General features: G+C 41.6%; 1 protein-coding gene across 5 annotated transcripts in view; it reads left to right on the plus strand.

Annotated features, from left to right (window-relative positions):
• DOCK4 (dedicator of cytokinesis 4) overlaps positions 1 to 14,842 on the plus strand; it is a 939,215-nt gene that overhangs the window by 775,084 nt on the left and 149,289 nt on the right. For all 5 annotated transcript variants that reach the window (XM_029615608.1, XM_029615609.1, XM_029615610.1 and 2 more), the window contains exon 35: positions 13,421 to 13,514. In XM_029615608.1, coding sequence (XP_029471468.1) covers positions 13,421 to 13,514 — 94 coding nt within the window. The remainder of the gene's footprint in view (positions 1 to 13,420; positions 13,515 to 14,842) is intronic.

A 14,842-nucleotide genomic window follows, 5' to 3' on the forward strand; every position in this document is an offset into this window, starting at 1 on the left:
CAATATTTAAAAAGGGCTCCAGGGGCGATCCAGGAAACTACAGACCGGTTAGCCTGACTTCAGTGCCAGGAAAAATAGTGGAAAGTGTTCTAAACATCAAAATCACAGAACATATAGAAAGACACAGTTTAATGGAACGAAGTCAGCATGGCTTTACCCAAGGCAAGTCTTGCCTCACAAATCTGCTTCATTTTTTGAAGGAGTTAATAAACATGTGGATAAAGGTGAACCGGTAGATGTAGTATACTTGGATTTTCAGAAGGCATTTGACAAAGTTCCTCATGAGAGGCTTCTAGAAAAAGTAAAAAGTCATGGGATAGGTGGCGATGTCCTTTCGTGGATTGCAAACTGGCTAAAAGACAGGAAACAGAGAGTAGGATTAAATGGACAATTTTTTCAGTGGAAGGGAGTAGGCAGTGGAGTGCCTCAGGGATCTGTATTGGGACCATTACTTTTCAATATATTTATAAATGATCTGGAAAGAAATACGAGTGAGATAATCAGATTTGCAGATAATACAAAATTGTTCAGAGTAGTTAAATCACAAGCAGATTGTGATAAATTGCAGGAAGACCTTGTGAGACTGGAAAATTGGGCATCAAAATTGCAGATGAGGTTTAATGTGGATAAGTGCAAGGTGATGCATATAGGGAAAAATAACCCATGCTATAGTTACACAATGTTAGGTTCCATATTAGGTGCTACAACCCAAGAAAGAGATCTAGGCGTCACAGTGAATAACACATTGAAATCATCAGTTCAGTGTGCTGCGGCAGTCAAAAATGCAAACAGAATGTTGGGAATTATTAGAAAGGGAATGGTTAATAAAACGGAAAATGTCATAATGACTCTCAATCTCTCCATGGTGAGACCACACCTTGAATACTGTGTACAATTCTGGTCGCCGCATCTCAAAAAAGATATAATTGCGATGGAGAAGGTACAGAGAAGGGCTACTAAAATGATAAGTGGAATGGAACAGCTCCCCTATGAGGAAAGACTAAAGAGGTTAGGACTTTTCAGCTTGGAGAAGAGAAGGCTATGGGGGAATATGATAGAGGTGTTTCAAATCATGAGAGGTCTAGAACGGGTAGATGTGAATTGGTTATTTACTCTTTCGGATAATAGAAAGACTAGGGGGCACTCCATGAAGTTAGCATGTGGCACATTTAAAACTAATTGGAGAAAGTTCTTTTTTACTCAACGCACAATTAAACTCTGGAATTTGTTGCCAGAGGATGTGGTTAGTGCAGATAGTATAGCTGTGTTTAAAAAAGGATTTGATAAGTTCTTGGAGGAGAAGTCCATTACCTGCTATTAATTAAGTTGACTTAGAAAATAGCCACTGCTTTTACTAGCAACGGTAACATGGAATAGACTTAGTTTTTGGGTACTTGCCAGGTTCTTATGGCCTGAATTGGCCACTGTTGGAAACAGGATGCTGGGCTTGATGGACCCTTGATCTGACCCAGTATGGCATGTTCTTATGTCTTATGTTCTTATGTTCCATGCTTTTAGAGGAGATTCTGTGTCTCTGACTCCACATCTGCGATCCGTTGTTGTGTGTCTGAGACTTGAGTCTTTATTTCTTGCATTTCGTTTCCTGCATTAATTTTTTGAGCAAGCTCTGAAAATCATGGTTTTAGGGCCTGCACCACAGCCTGGGTAACTTCCCCTACCAAATCCGGTTTGTCTGCAGGTGAGCTGGGGCTTGGCAGTTCGGCGGCCATTTTGCTGTCGGGATGCCGACCCGACGTTTTTTCTTTTCTTTGTGGCTTAGCTGCCATCCCGGGCTCTCCACTGGAGAAAAATGAGTTGATCGTTGTTTGTAGTGACCCTGGTTCAACTTGAGCCGCCACGTTTCATGGTTTGAGTGCTGAGAATACAGATATTTCGGCGGGGGAGCCTGGAGCGCGGTCAGCCTGCAGCCTACACGTTCATAAGGTCACGTGACCTTCAGGAACCTCAATTTTAATAAGAATTCATATTCATACTCCTTCTCTAATAGATTTCTAAACCATGAGAAGATATATATAATTGAACGTTGGGATACTTCTAGTAACACTGGGATCTGCTATTTTTTACTATTTTTTATCTCTTTATTATTCTTTTATTGCTCACCTTTTTACTTTGCCATGCATTTTATTTATTTTAATTATACATCTTTTAGTTACTGTTTTAAATATTTTATTTTAAGGATTCAGACTCAATTCTAACACTACAATTATATAGCTTGACACACAGAGCAGGAATCTAACCTTTCAATTTCAACCCTGCTGACATGCAGTAAGCGATATGTTTTCTCTTTTTCCTGCTTACTCTCTATTATAAATTTTTTACTTTTTCTTAATTTGATCTACTATTTCTTGTTTTTATGAAATTATCTATCTGCTGATATGCTTCATATCTGCACCAAGTTGTACTCCGTGTACTCATCTGTTATTTTTACCTGATCTGATGATCACTTTTCAATTATGTAATTATATATTAGTCATATGTTTACATATATGCACCAAATATCATTACATTTGATATATATATTTTTTATGTGTTGTATACCTCTTCATTTGCTAATATTTCCCATCACTCTATTGGTTATCTGGTTTCTCGTCTGTTTATACGCCATTACGATGTCTTCACACACACATATATATGTGGTTCTGTGTAAGAACATGTGAGTTACTGTTTATTTGTGTATTATTTATTTACTTCTTATATTTTCTGTTAATTTTAGCATTCACACATTTATATATGTTGTTTAATTTTTGCTTGTATGTGTGTTTTAATCTGTTTAATTTTAATTTTATTTTAGTAGCCCCTAAGGCAGCTCTTTAGAAAAGAGTGAAACTTGGCCAAAGTCAGGCTCAATTATTGTCAGAATAAAAGGTTTCCATATACTGATCTGATCTCGTTTCTTCTGTTCGCTATACAGCCATCTGGGATCGGCTTCCATTTTGTTTTTTTAAGTTTAAGCAGTGTCCATACCTCCTGCACATTTTTTACCTTAAAGATTGTTCATTTCATTTTTTTCTAACAAATTTCCTCATTTTATCATTGTCTCCGTTTTATAATTAAATGTTATTGCAGTAGTTTTCCTTAGTATTCGCCCTCCAGTGATTGTCAGAGTTTATTACATTATGATCACAGTTGCCAAGCTAAGCTACCATTTTTATCTCGTGCACAAAGTTCTGCATTCCACTGAGAACTAGATGTAATATGGTGCCCCCTGTGTTAGTTCCATGACCAACTATTGCATGAAGCAGTCATGAATTGCATCTAGAAGCTTTTCCTCTCTTGCATGTCCTGATGTGACATTTAACCATTCAGTACTCATGTAATTGAAGTCTCTCACAACCATGTCAGATGCGTATTCATCTCCCCCTTCAATCTCAAATGAGCGTTAACTCTTCTCTCCCCACCCCCTACATCCCCGTCTAATTTCAGTTTATTCTGCTGTAAATGAAGCTTTCTGTCATAACATGATTCAAAAACAAAGATCTTTATTGGATGGATATGGCCACAGCATAGGTCAAATTACAATACTAAATTCAACCATTAATTAAACCCTAGAACATGATGCAATTCCTATAGGGTGACCATGCCCTTTGCCTGAATTGCAGTTCATCAAGTCTCATTACATATCTTGCTAACATAGTATTGTGATGTTGGGGACACAAAGCCATCAAAGCTTCAGCCCTGCAATGACATCTTGGTCTGTAGCAAGAGCGGGACTATTTGTTCAGGATGCAGCAGAAGTATTGGGGTGATCAGGCCAATCCCAGCCATCAAAGCTGAAGACTTTATGGACAACTCATCTACACTCTCACCCACCTATGCAATACAGTATCAGGAGATACCCGCTTGGTATTCACTGCCTGCCTAGCTTTCACATCGCACATGCCATGCACAAAGAAGCAGCAGGCATACCCACTTGATATTCTCTGTTTAAACAACTTTTAAAGGTAGCACTTGCCGTGCACCCTTAGGCCTTGGTCATCCCCACCAGAAGCCCATGGTAGTAACACTTCGCTTGTTGTTGACTGCCCACCAACCTAATTGTGGCCATATCCCAATGTCAACAGTACTGCCTAAAGCTGTAAGAACGTTTACAGCCTCCAGCTGTTACAACCATTGAAGCTCCTGTTCAATGATTTGGCATGCAATGTTAATTCCACAAGATACTGTATAATAGTGCTGAAATAGCACAACCCTTCAGCAATCAAGTAGGATACTGCAAGTTGGCTCCCACAGATGCAATTGCCTCCAGTTCAGCTTGGTAAGCCACAGATAATGCTGTAAACATACCACATATTGCTGCCGAGATAGCACAGCCCTTCCAAGGCCAAAAGATGATATTGCAGATTGACACTAATTCATACAACTCAGGAATGGTAATACATGCCGTATATTGCCAAACACCTGTAAAAGCTCCATTTTGAACATGTGGGGGTTCTTATTCAGGGTGTACTCTATGCAGTAATAATTATGGAAGGGGGAATATGGTATCCCTGAATTACCTGACTCCAGTGGGTCCACCAAGCACATTTCTCAATCATAAATGAAATAGCACACTATACATAACTTGTGCAGACTACATGCACAAAGGAGATGAGTGCAGGCCCCTATCAACAGCGCAAGTGCAGAGATGAGGATGCACAACTTAGGGGATATGCAAGAATGGAACTCACATAGAGAAAAGTGATGGGACCATAGACTATGTGGTAGCACAACCACATTCCTGAGCACAAGGTTGTAAAAACCCTAGGAGACTAGCTTTGATAACCCCAGCAGAGGGTCTATAATGCCTGGCGGCAGGCCAGAGGTATAGTTTACAGCTACAGTGTTCATGCATTGCTTCTCCAGGATTTCCAAAGCTTATTCCTCCTCATCCAGGTACCAGATGAAATTACCCATATAACTGAATATGGGTGAGAGACCTATTTGAGACTGGCATCCTGCAAGGAATGGTCAATACTGGGTTGGGCAGATAGCAATATTGCTATAGGGTATCAGCAATCACCGAATGGCACCTCTGCCACCCTCACAATGGTGAGTAGCTGAACAGAAGACCACCCTCATGGACAGAACCACTTTGCCAACTAAATGACGAAGTAGTTCCCACTACTGTTCTGGCCTTTGGTACCCATTTTGGTAAAGAAGTGTGAAATGCCTAGATGAAGTGATTCCTGAGAATAGATCTTCCATTGACTGCAGCCTTCTAGTAAGGATTATTATATAGTGTGAGGCTGCAAGAGCCCCAGGATCTCGCAAAAAACTTATAGCCAAGTCAGTGAACCCAGGGAGAATGTAATGCATGCTGGAAACTGAGAGATCGCAACATGCCCGCCACACTATAGAGTCACTTTACAAGGTTTCTCCAAAGCTTGCCTCCAGCATTTGAGGCTAGACAAGGGATGAGTACAAATCACTCATGAGTTCACCTGCCAGAAGGGAAATCAACTACAAGATAGCCCCAATGTTGCTGCATAAACTGTTGTTGCCTGTTCTGAGTATTCAAAGAACTATCCCTACCCATAAAATAAATTCCCTTAGCTGAGTAAAGGGCAACTATTGCTAGGGCTGTCACAGAACATACCTCCTGAGGTAAGTTTTATGGTCTGGTATTGATCAGGTAGAATGCCAATGACAGACACCTGACAAGCTAGAATTTCACTGCCCTCATCCATAGGATTACCTGCACCATACAGAGGCTCAAAAGGATGCAGCAAACATCTTTGAGCAAGAATCATATGGGCACCTGAAGAACCAATATCCCAGACACAGTAAATAGCTTATAGACCAAAAGCTGACAGGAATTGCAGAATATCATCAATGCGTCAGGACCTGACATGTGAATGCTTCCTGAGGCCAAGGGACACATGGGCCACCAGCCAGGGGTGGTCCCAGAAGGTGATTAGTGCCTGGGTGCTATAAATCACCTGTGAAAGAAAGAGAAAAGGAAGTCACTCGGAAATTGCTGACATGTCATTAGCCTAGTGAAAAGCGGCAACCATATTCAGAGGACAGTTCTAGAAAATGCCTATTTACATAAGCAACTTCACTTAAAAAAGTAGCAGGTGTGTCCGATATTACCTGTCAGGTGAAGAATCCTAGGTCAAGAAACATTGGCATCCTTCCTCCACAAAACAGGTGCAAAATCCTTCAGAGAACCAGCATACAGGCACACACAATCAGACTGGAAGCCCTGAAAATGCAGGACCTAGAGCAGTTATCAAGCCCCATCAACACTGCCCGGGCATGAGAGAAAATGTTTCACAGTGAGCCACCCGAGCAAATATCGCCATAGGGAATCCAGCAGAGTGGATTTCTGGGTGTCAGCCAATGTACTGAAAAAGGCAGCCAGTAACTGCTACCAACAAGATGGCCTTTTGCCCATATGCTTGTGTGTGTACCATTAAAGGCTGAGAACAAGCGGTACTGCCCTGAATATCAGCAAAAGGTACATCCCTGCTATGGCCAGCCATGTCAGTGCAACTCAGCAGCCTATGCCAATCCACTTAACTTAGCATGGTTCAAAACAGAGGGGTATTGAGAAAAATCTTCCAGGTCCATAAGGAGCCAGTGTAACTGCTAAGGAAGAAATTACACAAAATGGAGGCCATTTATTGGGTCCTTATTGCAATGCATGAAACATGTATGTGCCTAACAGGGCCATAGCTGTTCAGTCTTTCTAACTGCTCATGAGAGATTTTTAATATAGCTGGCTGGGCCCATGTAAAATGCTGATAAGACTCAACATTAGGAGCTGGAAGAATACCCCCCCATGACCCCGTGCTGAGGTGAAATGCCTTGCTATAAAGAAATTTGGGATACAGCCGAAGTGGCAAGGAGTTGAGACATGCCACACTAACAGACGTCAACCTTTAATTTATACACTCCCATCGTAAGCTCTCAATAACAGTGGAATATGAAGATTGCAGAAGGCATATGATGCAGAATATGTGGCTGATTGGGAACACAAAAATGGCTACCAATCAGAACATGCAACTGGACACAAATGTGCATGCAATGTTTTTTTATAATTTATTTTTTAAATGGCTAAGGAAAGTGACTATTTATCCTTGGGTGATATCAGCAATGAGGTCCACCACTATTCTTTTGACAACCATGCCCACCAATCCACATCAGAGGTCAGTAAATGCTGACTTGAGAATGAAGCAGCCCAAATCTAGTCCCCCATATGGTCAGGAAATTGACTGTCCTCCCGCTTGACAACCATGTTAACACCATGCAGCAGGCTAAATTGGAAAAGAGCCTTTGACCCAACAAGCAACTTCAATGATCCTTAAGACAAAATACCCCTCTATGATACCAGGGGGAGCTTGGAGGCCACCAACCATGTCAGCAAAATGCTGGGGAGAGGGGGGGGGGGTGGAGAGATTGCACCTGAGAGAGGGCCTGGAGCCGTGTCCCTGATGGTGCTGCAAGAAACGCTAGCTGTATCTTGGAGAAAAACAATGAGGAAAAAGGCTGCACACTGTTCCCTCTAAGCTGTGTGTGTTCACACAGGTCATGCACCCTGCATGCCCAGCAAAACATAGAATGCCCAAGAAATCCCTATAGTAAATTCATTATTCTAGCTCATAGTGCACAAATTTTAATTTGGCTTATAAAATTTGCATCAAAAAATTATTTGCAGATGGAGTGTTTCAGAAATTTGAGGGAACATGTTATAAGCCCCCGGTCCATTCCCAATATGTACAAGCAACAGCCAAAATGGAGATACAAAAGATAGGGACAGGATCAAGTAAAAGCACTTGATCCTGTCCCTGTCCCTAGGAACAAAATGGCTGGCTAGCCTGCTCTGAGTGAATATTCTATATGACCTTCCAGGCATGGCGCCTCAAGATACAATACCTGGCCATGATGAAAATGGCTGCCAGCCAGCCAGCCATAGATGTTGACACCATTTTTATTTTTTTTGCCCATTCCCAGATGGACACTGCCATTCAAATAGAGGACCCAAGAAAGAATAAAAATCAAAGAGGATAAAGCCTACCAGCAAAAATTGACTGATACGGGGGGAGCAAGGTCAATGGTCACTGCTCTATATCCCTCTGACACTATTGCATTTTTTTTTAATTTCCTTGGCTCAAACAGCCACCATCCTGCCGTGGCTCAAGTTGGAAGCATGGGATCATTTTTTTTCTTTTTATAAATTCAAAAACAGCCACAAGCCTCAAATATTCCCAACAGCTGAGCACCGAAGGAGAGGGTCCCACATGCCAGACATGATACCATGCACTCGGCCTCAGGTGACATCCTCCCTCGTGGCTGATAGCTGCTGCAGGAGACAGGGACCTACATAGCCGAGGACCAGAGCAAACAAAGGTCAATCGAGCTCCCCTTCCCCACCGTTAAAACAAAGCCTGCCTTTTCAGCGCTGCTAGGCCGGCACTCACAGACAATGTGCACCATGGGGTCTATCTGCCACTGTGCTGACAAAAAGGCCCAGGCCCGACTGGCCTGTAGATGCTAGCGTTGCTCAAGCGAGCAACGTGGCCAATGCTACCGGAGACTGCCCACAGTATAAGGGAGAAGATCTTGAGGCCATCAAAGACCTCACTCAAGAAAGGAACTTGCAGCATGGTAGAGAGAAGCAGAGAAACTGCCCCATACCATAAAAAAGCAAACGCTGAAAGGAGAGGCTGGTGAGAGGACTGTTCTGGCTTAAATTGAGCTCAGCAGCCCTTCCACTAGCCTCTCTACCCCTCTCTGTAAGCGGAGGACCTCCATTGTTGTGGCCTTCCTCCTTTAGCTGGGATGGTGGTTGGCTTCTTTATTATTCTGTTGCCAATTTTCCTAGCCAGTCTAAACTCTGTTAGCATTTTGCAATCTAAATCCTCATCCTGGTCAGGTGGGTGGGTAAGATATCCAGTCGGGAACTGGATTTAGTGGAATATAAGTATAATAAATAAATACTATGCTATTCCCTTTTTCCCTTGGAATTTCTATCCATAAGGATTCCAGTTTATTTCCTGTAAAAATTGTATCCTTTTTGACTCTATGCCATGCTTAACATGTATGCCACTCCTCCACCAACTTTATCTTCCCTGTCCTATCAATATAATTTGTACCCTGGTAACAGTGTCCCATTGGTTATCCTCCTCCCACCAGATTTTGGAAATGCCTATTCTATCTTCTTTTAGCAAACAAAACCTCGAGAAGACAGTATAACATCAAAATGTACAATTAAAGAGGAATCACCCACAAATTGAGTACCAAAAGTTGTAATAATAATTATGATAAAGAGACCTTCATCTAATAGGGCTAATGATATACCTAAACATTGTGGTACAACCTGCCAAACGAAGTGTGTCACTGCAGTATATAAAAAAAAGCTAATTTTTTTAATCATAGGTCTCAACAGAAATTGTTTTCATTTTTTGTTGCATGTAAAACAATGCATATCGTATAAGACAGTACTTATCTTAAAATGTTCGAGAATTCAAAAAGCATCCTTTGTAGCATAAATGCTGACTGCAGAAAACAGACCCTTTATCTTCCTTTAGCACCATACATGCTAACTCTCCAGTCTTATTTTTCAGACTTCTGGCATTTGCATACAGATATTTTAAAGTAGTTTAATTTGAATTTCTATTTTTGTATGTACTCTCAACCTGCTTATTAACAGATGATGCAGGCAATTTGGAGTCATTTTTATCTGCATGCTCTGTGTTTAAATCATCTGGATTTTTTCAGCCACCTCTCTATCGGAACATTATAACTTATTTAGCTTGCAAGTACCCTTTGAAGATATCTCCCTCCACACCATGTGCTACTGAGTGACTGTCAGCTTGTTCTAGTTTAAAAGCTGCTCTAACTCTTTTTAAAAAGTTAGCGCCATTCTGGTTAAGGTGGAGCCCATCCCATCAGAACAGACTCCCCTGTTCCCAGAATATTCCCCAGTTCCTAATAAACCTAAAACCCTCTTCCCTGCACCATTGTCTCATCCATGCATTGAGACTTTGGATCTCAGCCTGACTCTGAGGTCCTGCACAGAGAATGGGGAACATTTCTGAGCATGCAATGCTGGAAGTTCTGGATTTCAATTTCCTACCTAAGAACTTAAATTTAGCCTCCAGAATCTCCTTCCTGCACCTTCCTATGTCATTGGTACCCACATGTAACATGACTGCCTACTCTGTAAAATGGTAACTAGGTGGTGCGTGAGGTGTGTTACCTTCGCACCAGGCAGGCAAGTTACCAAGCAATCCTCATGCCCTCCAGCCACTCAGCTATCTACTTTCCTAATGATCAAATCGCCCACTACAACAGCTATCCTAGCCCTTCCCTCCTGGGCATGGACCCCTGGAGACATATTTTCAGTGCAAGAAGATAAAGCATCACCTGGAGGGCAGGTCCTAACTTCAGGATCATTCCTGCCACACAGAGATAATAGTCTCCTGCCAGGTGACCTTGCTTATCCAAAGTAGCACATTGGCTGCTTGACTGGAAATAGGACCATTCTACTATGTCCCTGAAGGTCTTCTCTATATTACCTCTCTGTCAGCCTCAGCATCTCCAGGTTTGCCACTCTGGCCTCCAGAGATCAGATTCGTTCTCAGATTGCCGGGAGCACTTTGTACTTTTGCACAAATACAGCCTCTCACCAACAGGTAGATAATCATACACGTGGCACTCTGTCAAAAACTAGATAGCACCCATCTCACTGCTGGGATTCTTTCTGCATCTTAATTTATTGTTGATAAAATCTTAAAGACTGATTAAGGAGTAGGTATGTCTCAATTCAATGTGAATATGGTTTTTAAAATTATTTATCATCTGTCTTTTAAAATCTATGGTTTTTAAATTTGATAACCAGGTCAGTGCTTCTCGACCCATAACGAATATGCATGAGATAGATTTGCATGTTCTGTTTCCATTATATGCAAATCTATCTCATGCATATTCATGGCAGATATCCTGAAAATGTGACTTATTTTGAGGACTCTCCTCCTATTGGGGTTGATATCTGTATATCAAAAAATGAGACTGGGGTGGTGGGAGATGGGAAGGGTGGGAATCAAACTAGTAACTAGTTGCCCAGGAGCCCTTACTCTCAGATCAAGTAAGTGACCTTTGCAAACTCACTATTCTTACACTGGTAAACAATAGAGATGTGAATCGTGTCCTCGATCGTCTTAACGATCGATTTCGGCTGGGAGGGGGAGGGAATCGTATTGTTGCCGTTTGTGTGTGTAAAGTATCGTCATAATCGTTAAAATCGTGAGCCGGCACACTAAAACCCCCTAAAACCCACCCCCGACCCTTTAAATTAAATCCCCCCCTCCCGAACCCCCCCCAAATGCCTTAAATTACCTGGTGGTCCAGCGGCACACTAAAACCCCCTAAAACCCACCCCCGACCCTTTAAATTAAATCCCCCACCCTCCCGAACCCCCCCCCCAAATGCATTAAATTACCTGGGAGTCCTCCGTAGCGGCGGTCCGTGGCTAAATCGGGGGAAGGGGGAGAGCACGAAAACCGGCACACTAGATCGTGAGGTCTTCAGCTGGCGCCATTTTTCAAAATGGCCGCCGCAAAATGGCGGCGGCCATAGACGAAAACAATTCGACGCAAGAGGTCATTCCGGACCCCCGCTGGACTTTTGGCAAGTCTTGTGGGGGTCAGGAGGCCCCCCCAAGCTGGCCAAAAGTTCCTGGGGGTCCAGCGGGGGTCAAGGAGCGATTTCCTGCCGCAAATCGTTTTCCGTACGGAAAATGGCGCCGGGCATACGCATATGGCCGGCGCCATTGTCCGTACGGAAAATGGCGCCGGCAGGAGATCGACTGCAGGAGGTCGTTCAGCGAGGTCCGGCACCCTCGCGAGATTTCCGCGATCTAGTGTGCCAGTTTTCCTGCCCTCCCCCTTCCCCCGATTTACGATTTTTTGACGATAAATCGGGGGAATTGGTATTGTATCCGTGGCCCTAACGATTTTTGACGATTTAAAATATATCGGACGATATTTTAAATCGTCAAAAAACGATTCACATCCCTAGTAAACAAATACTTACCGTAAAACTAACAAATAATATAAACAGCCAGTAATACTTTTAACCCTCCAAGACATTTTTTGTCTAAAGAGGGAAGTGCTTCTTCCCAGCAAGTCCTCACTTATCACCAGCACTTCGTTTCTTTGGACCACTATTTTGCTTTTATAGTTTCTGACCTAAAAGATGAGGAAATTTATTAATGCAGTTTTTCTAGTTTTAAAAATCTTTTTCATCGGATACATTTTTCAGTTATTTATGCTTTAATCATACCATACAAATGTCCGATGGTCACATGAAGTGCTGATGACTGCTAGCATAACATATCCCCCATTTTCATAGATTCATAGAAGTAATTTTAAAAAATTTTAAACATCAATATCTAATTGGGAATTTAATGAAAATCAAAATAGAAAGGGCTATCTATTTAATAGTACTGCATTAGTGGGCACACTTGAATTGTGAGAGAGATAAATCCAAATAATGATCATTCCCTCATAAATAGAATGTGAGATCGGTTTTCAACGAGTTTTACTGGGTAATGTTTTGAGCTATCTGTATAAATTTTGAGTTTTAAATTTCCTACCTTACCGAGGGCATTCCAGGGGCGTGTTAAAATTTATCCAGCTATCGCCAATATTCAGCAGTAACCAAATAAATCGGTGTGAGTAAATGTGGTCAAAGAAAATGCTATCCTAAAGTTACCCAGGTACATTCAGTAGAACATTTACCTGAGTATGTTATGTAGAATATCTGGTAGAGTTTTCCATGCCCCAGTTTACTCAGTATGGACCTCATAATCTGTCTGTTTGGATTCAGAAAATTATTATTGAATAGAATATTAACTGCTTAAGGATGCTTGATATCATTCCAGCTGTATTTATTCAGATAGTTTATTGAAAATCAAGGAACTGATTTAATAATTTCTAGTCATCTTACTATCTCATTTTCCCTTATCCTTTCTATATGATCTCACCTTCTCTCCAACCTAAATTCATCTTCTCTTCTCTGCTTGCTTATGTCCTTTACTTCTGTTTGTTACTTTCCTTGACACCACAGCCTCACAAGTTTCTACATTATTTAGCTTAATCTGGGCATTTGTTATTGTAAACTCTTTGGACTTATAAAAGCATTGACTAAATGTGATAGTAAATGCAACGAGCAACCAGCAGAGATTGTTAGCAAGCTGAACCATCAGAGCCATTTCCAACTTATGTACAAATGAAGTCGTTGCAAGAAGGAAACATCCATGCATGCTTCTCTCAGAAGGTTAATGTTTCTGAGGACCTCACATAATCTTCTGGAAATAAAAACTTCATGTCTGTGTCTAGTATTCGTGCAGAGGGCTACTTTATAAATAGCATATTGTTTTTCTCTAAATCTGATTTTATTATTATTCTTCCAGAACTTTTACAAAACAGAACTGAACAAAGAAGAGATGTACATACGTTACATTCATAAACTCTATGACCTGCACCTGAAAGCACAAAACTTCACAGGTACTTCCAATTAACACTATTTTCTGATGAAGACATTTGATTAACTATAATATTAATTACTGTTCTCTATAAGCTGTATGTGCGCACACAGGTCGTGGAACCCCACGCATACAGCAAAACGTAGTGCGCACAAGAAAAACCGATATTGTATACATTATATTGGCTCATAGCAGGGACAGATTTAAGATTGTGGTGCCCATAGGCAGTGCAACGATGATGGGTGCCCTTTTGAAGCTGTGCTGGTTCATGACACTATAGCCAGCAGAAGGCGGCTTCTCTGTGGCCTGAATATATGGTGTCTTCAAAATCTGGCACCCTAGGCAATTGGCTATGTTGCCTATGCCTAAATCGGGGCCTGGCTGAAAGTGCACAAATTTGAACGTGGTTTATAAAAAGTTGCACAAAGAAAATGTTTGCACACGAAGTCCTTCAAAACTTTGAGGGAACATTGGTACTAGTCACTCATTGTATTCAGTGCTTCCAAATGTTAATGCAGAATCTATCATTCCAAATCTTTCACTTGCTTTGAAGTAGAATTATATTCTCCAAAAGGTGAATTTTAAAAGCCAGGCATGCACATCAGTTAGGGTATGTGCGAAGAAGTCGGGTTTATGTGCACTGACCATATTTTTAAAAGCACCCATATAGGCACATAAATGCCGCAGCATGCACATCTCCAAAGTTTCCAAAAAGAGGTGGGATGTGTATGTGTATGGGCGTTTTGGGGCCTGGCAAAGACATGTTTATAAATATGCACCCTGCTGTGCACCTAGGTCCCTGTCGCATCACTTTACTTCTGCTTTTGTTGATGTGTAAGTTTAAATAAATAAAAGGATGGAGCCATTTCTGAGGGGTTTAAAGGGTCTGTGGTAACTGGGGGGAGTTGGAGGATCTATCAGTTAACTGGGTGAACTGGTAGACAAACTGGTAACTGGGAATGGTGTGGGAGCGCGCCTCTTTTAAAATCCCCCAATTTATACAGTAGAAGTGGGATTTGTGCACCCACTTAAAATTTGGAGCACATGTGCGTGTGGCCAGGCTATTTTATAACATGCACACATATATGCAGGCTTGTTATAAAATAACCGTGGCCCTGGTTGCAGGTTGACACATGTGCATCCGTGCGCCAGTTTGAAAGTTACCATCTGAGTTTGAGGATTTTGGTGTCTTTCACACGTTATACGCACAAATGGGTTATAGCATAAAGTCTTCTTTAATTCCTTTTGCCTGCAGTTTGTTCTCTACTTTTAATAGCAAAGGGGTCAGTTTTCTAAGGGTTTGACTTTCTAACTTTGGGAGTTAGGCTACTAAATCAGCCCATTTGAAAC

Source organism: Rhinatrema bivittatum, chromosome 9 (genome assembly GCF_901001135.1).
Source record: "Rhinatrema bivittatum chromosome 9, aRhiBiv1.1, whole genome shotgun sequence".
Classification (NCBI taxonomy): Eukaryota; Metazoa; Chordata; class Amphibia; order Gymnophiona; family Rhinatrematidae; genus Rhinatrema; species Rhinatrema bivittatum.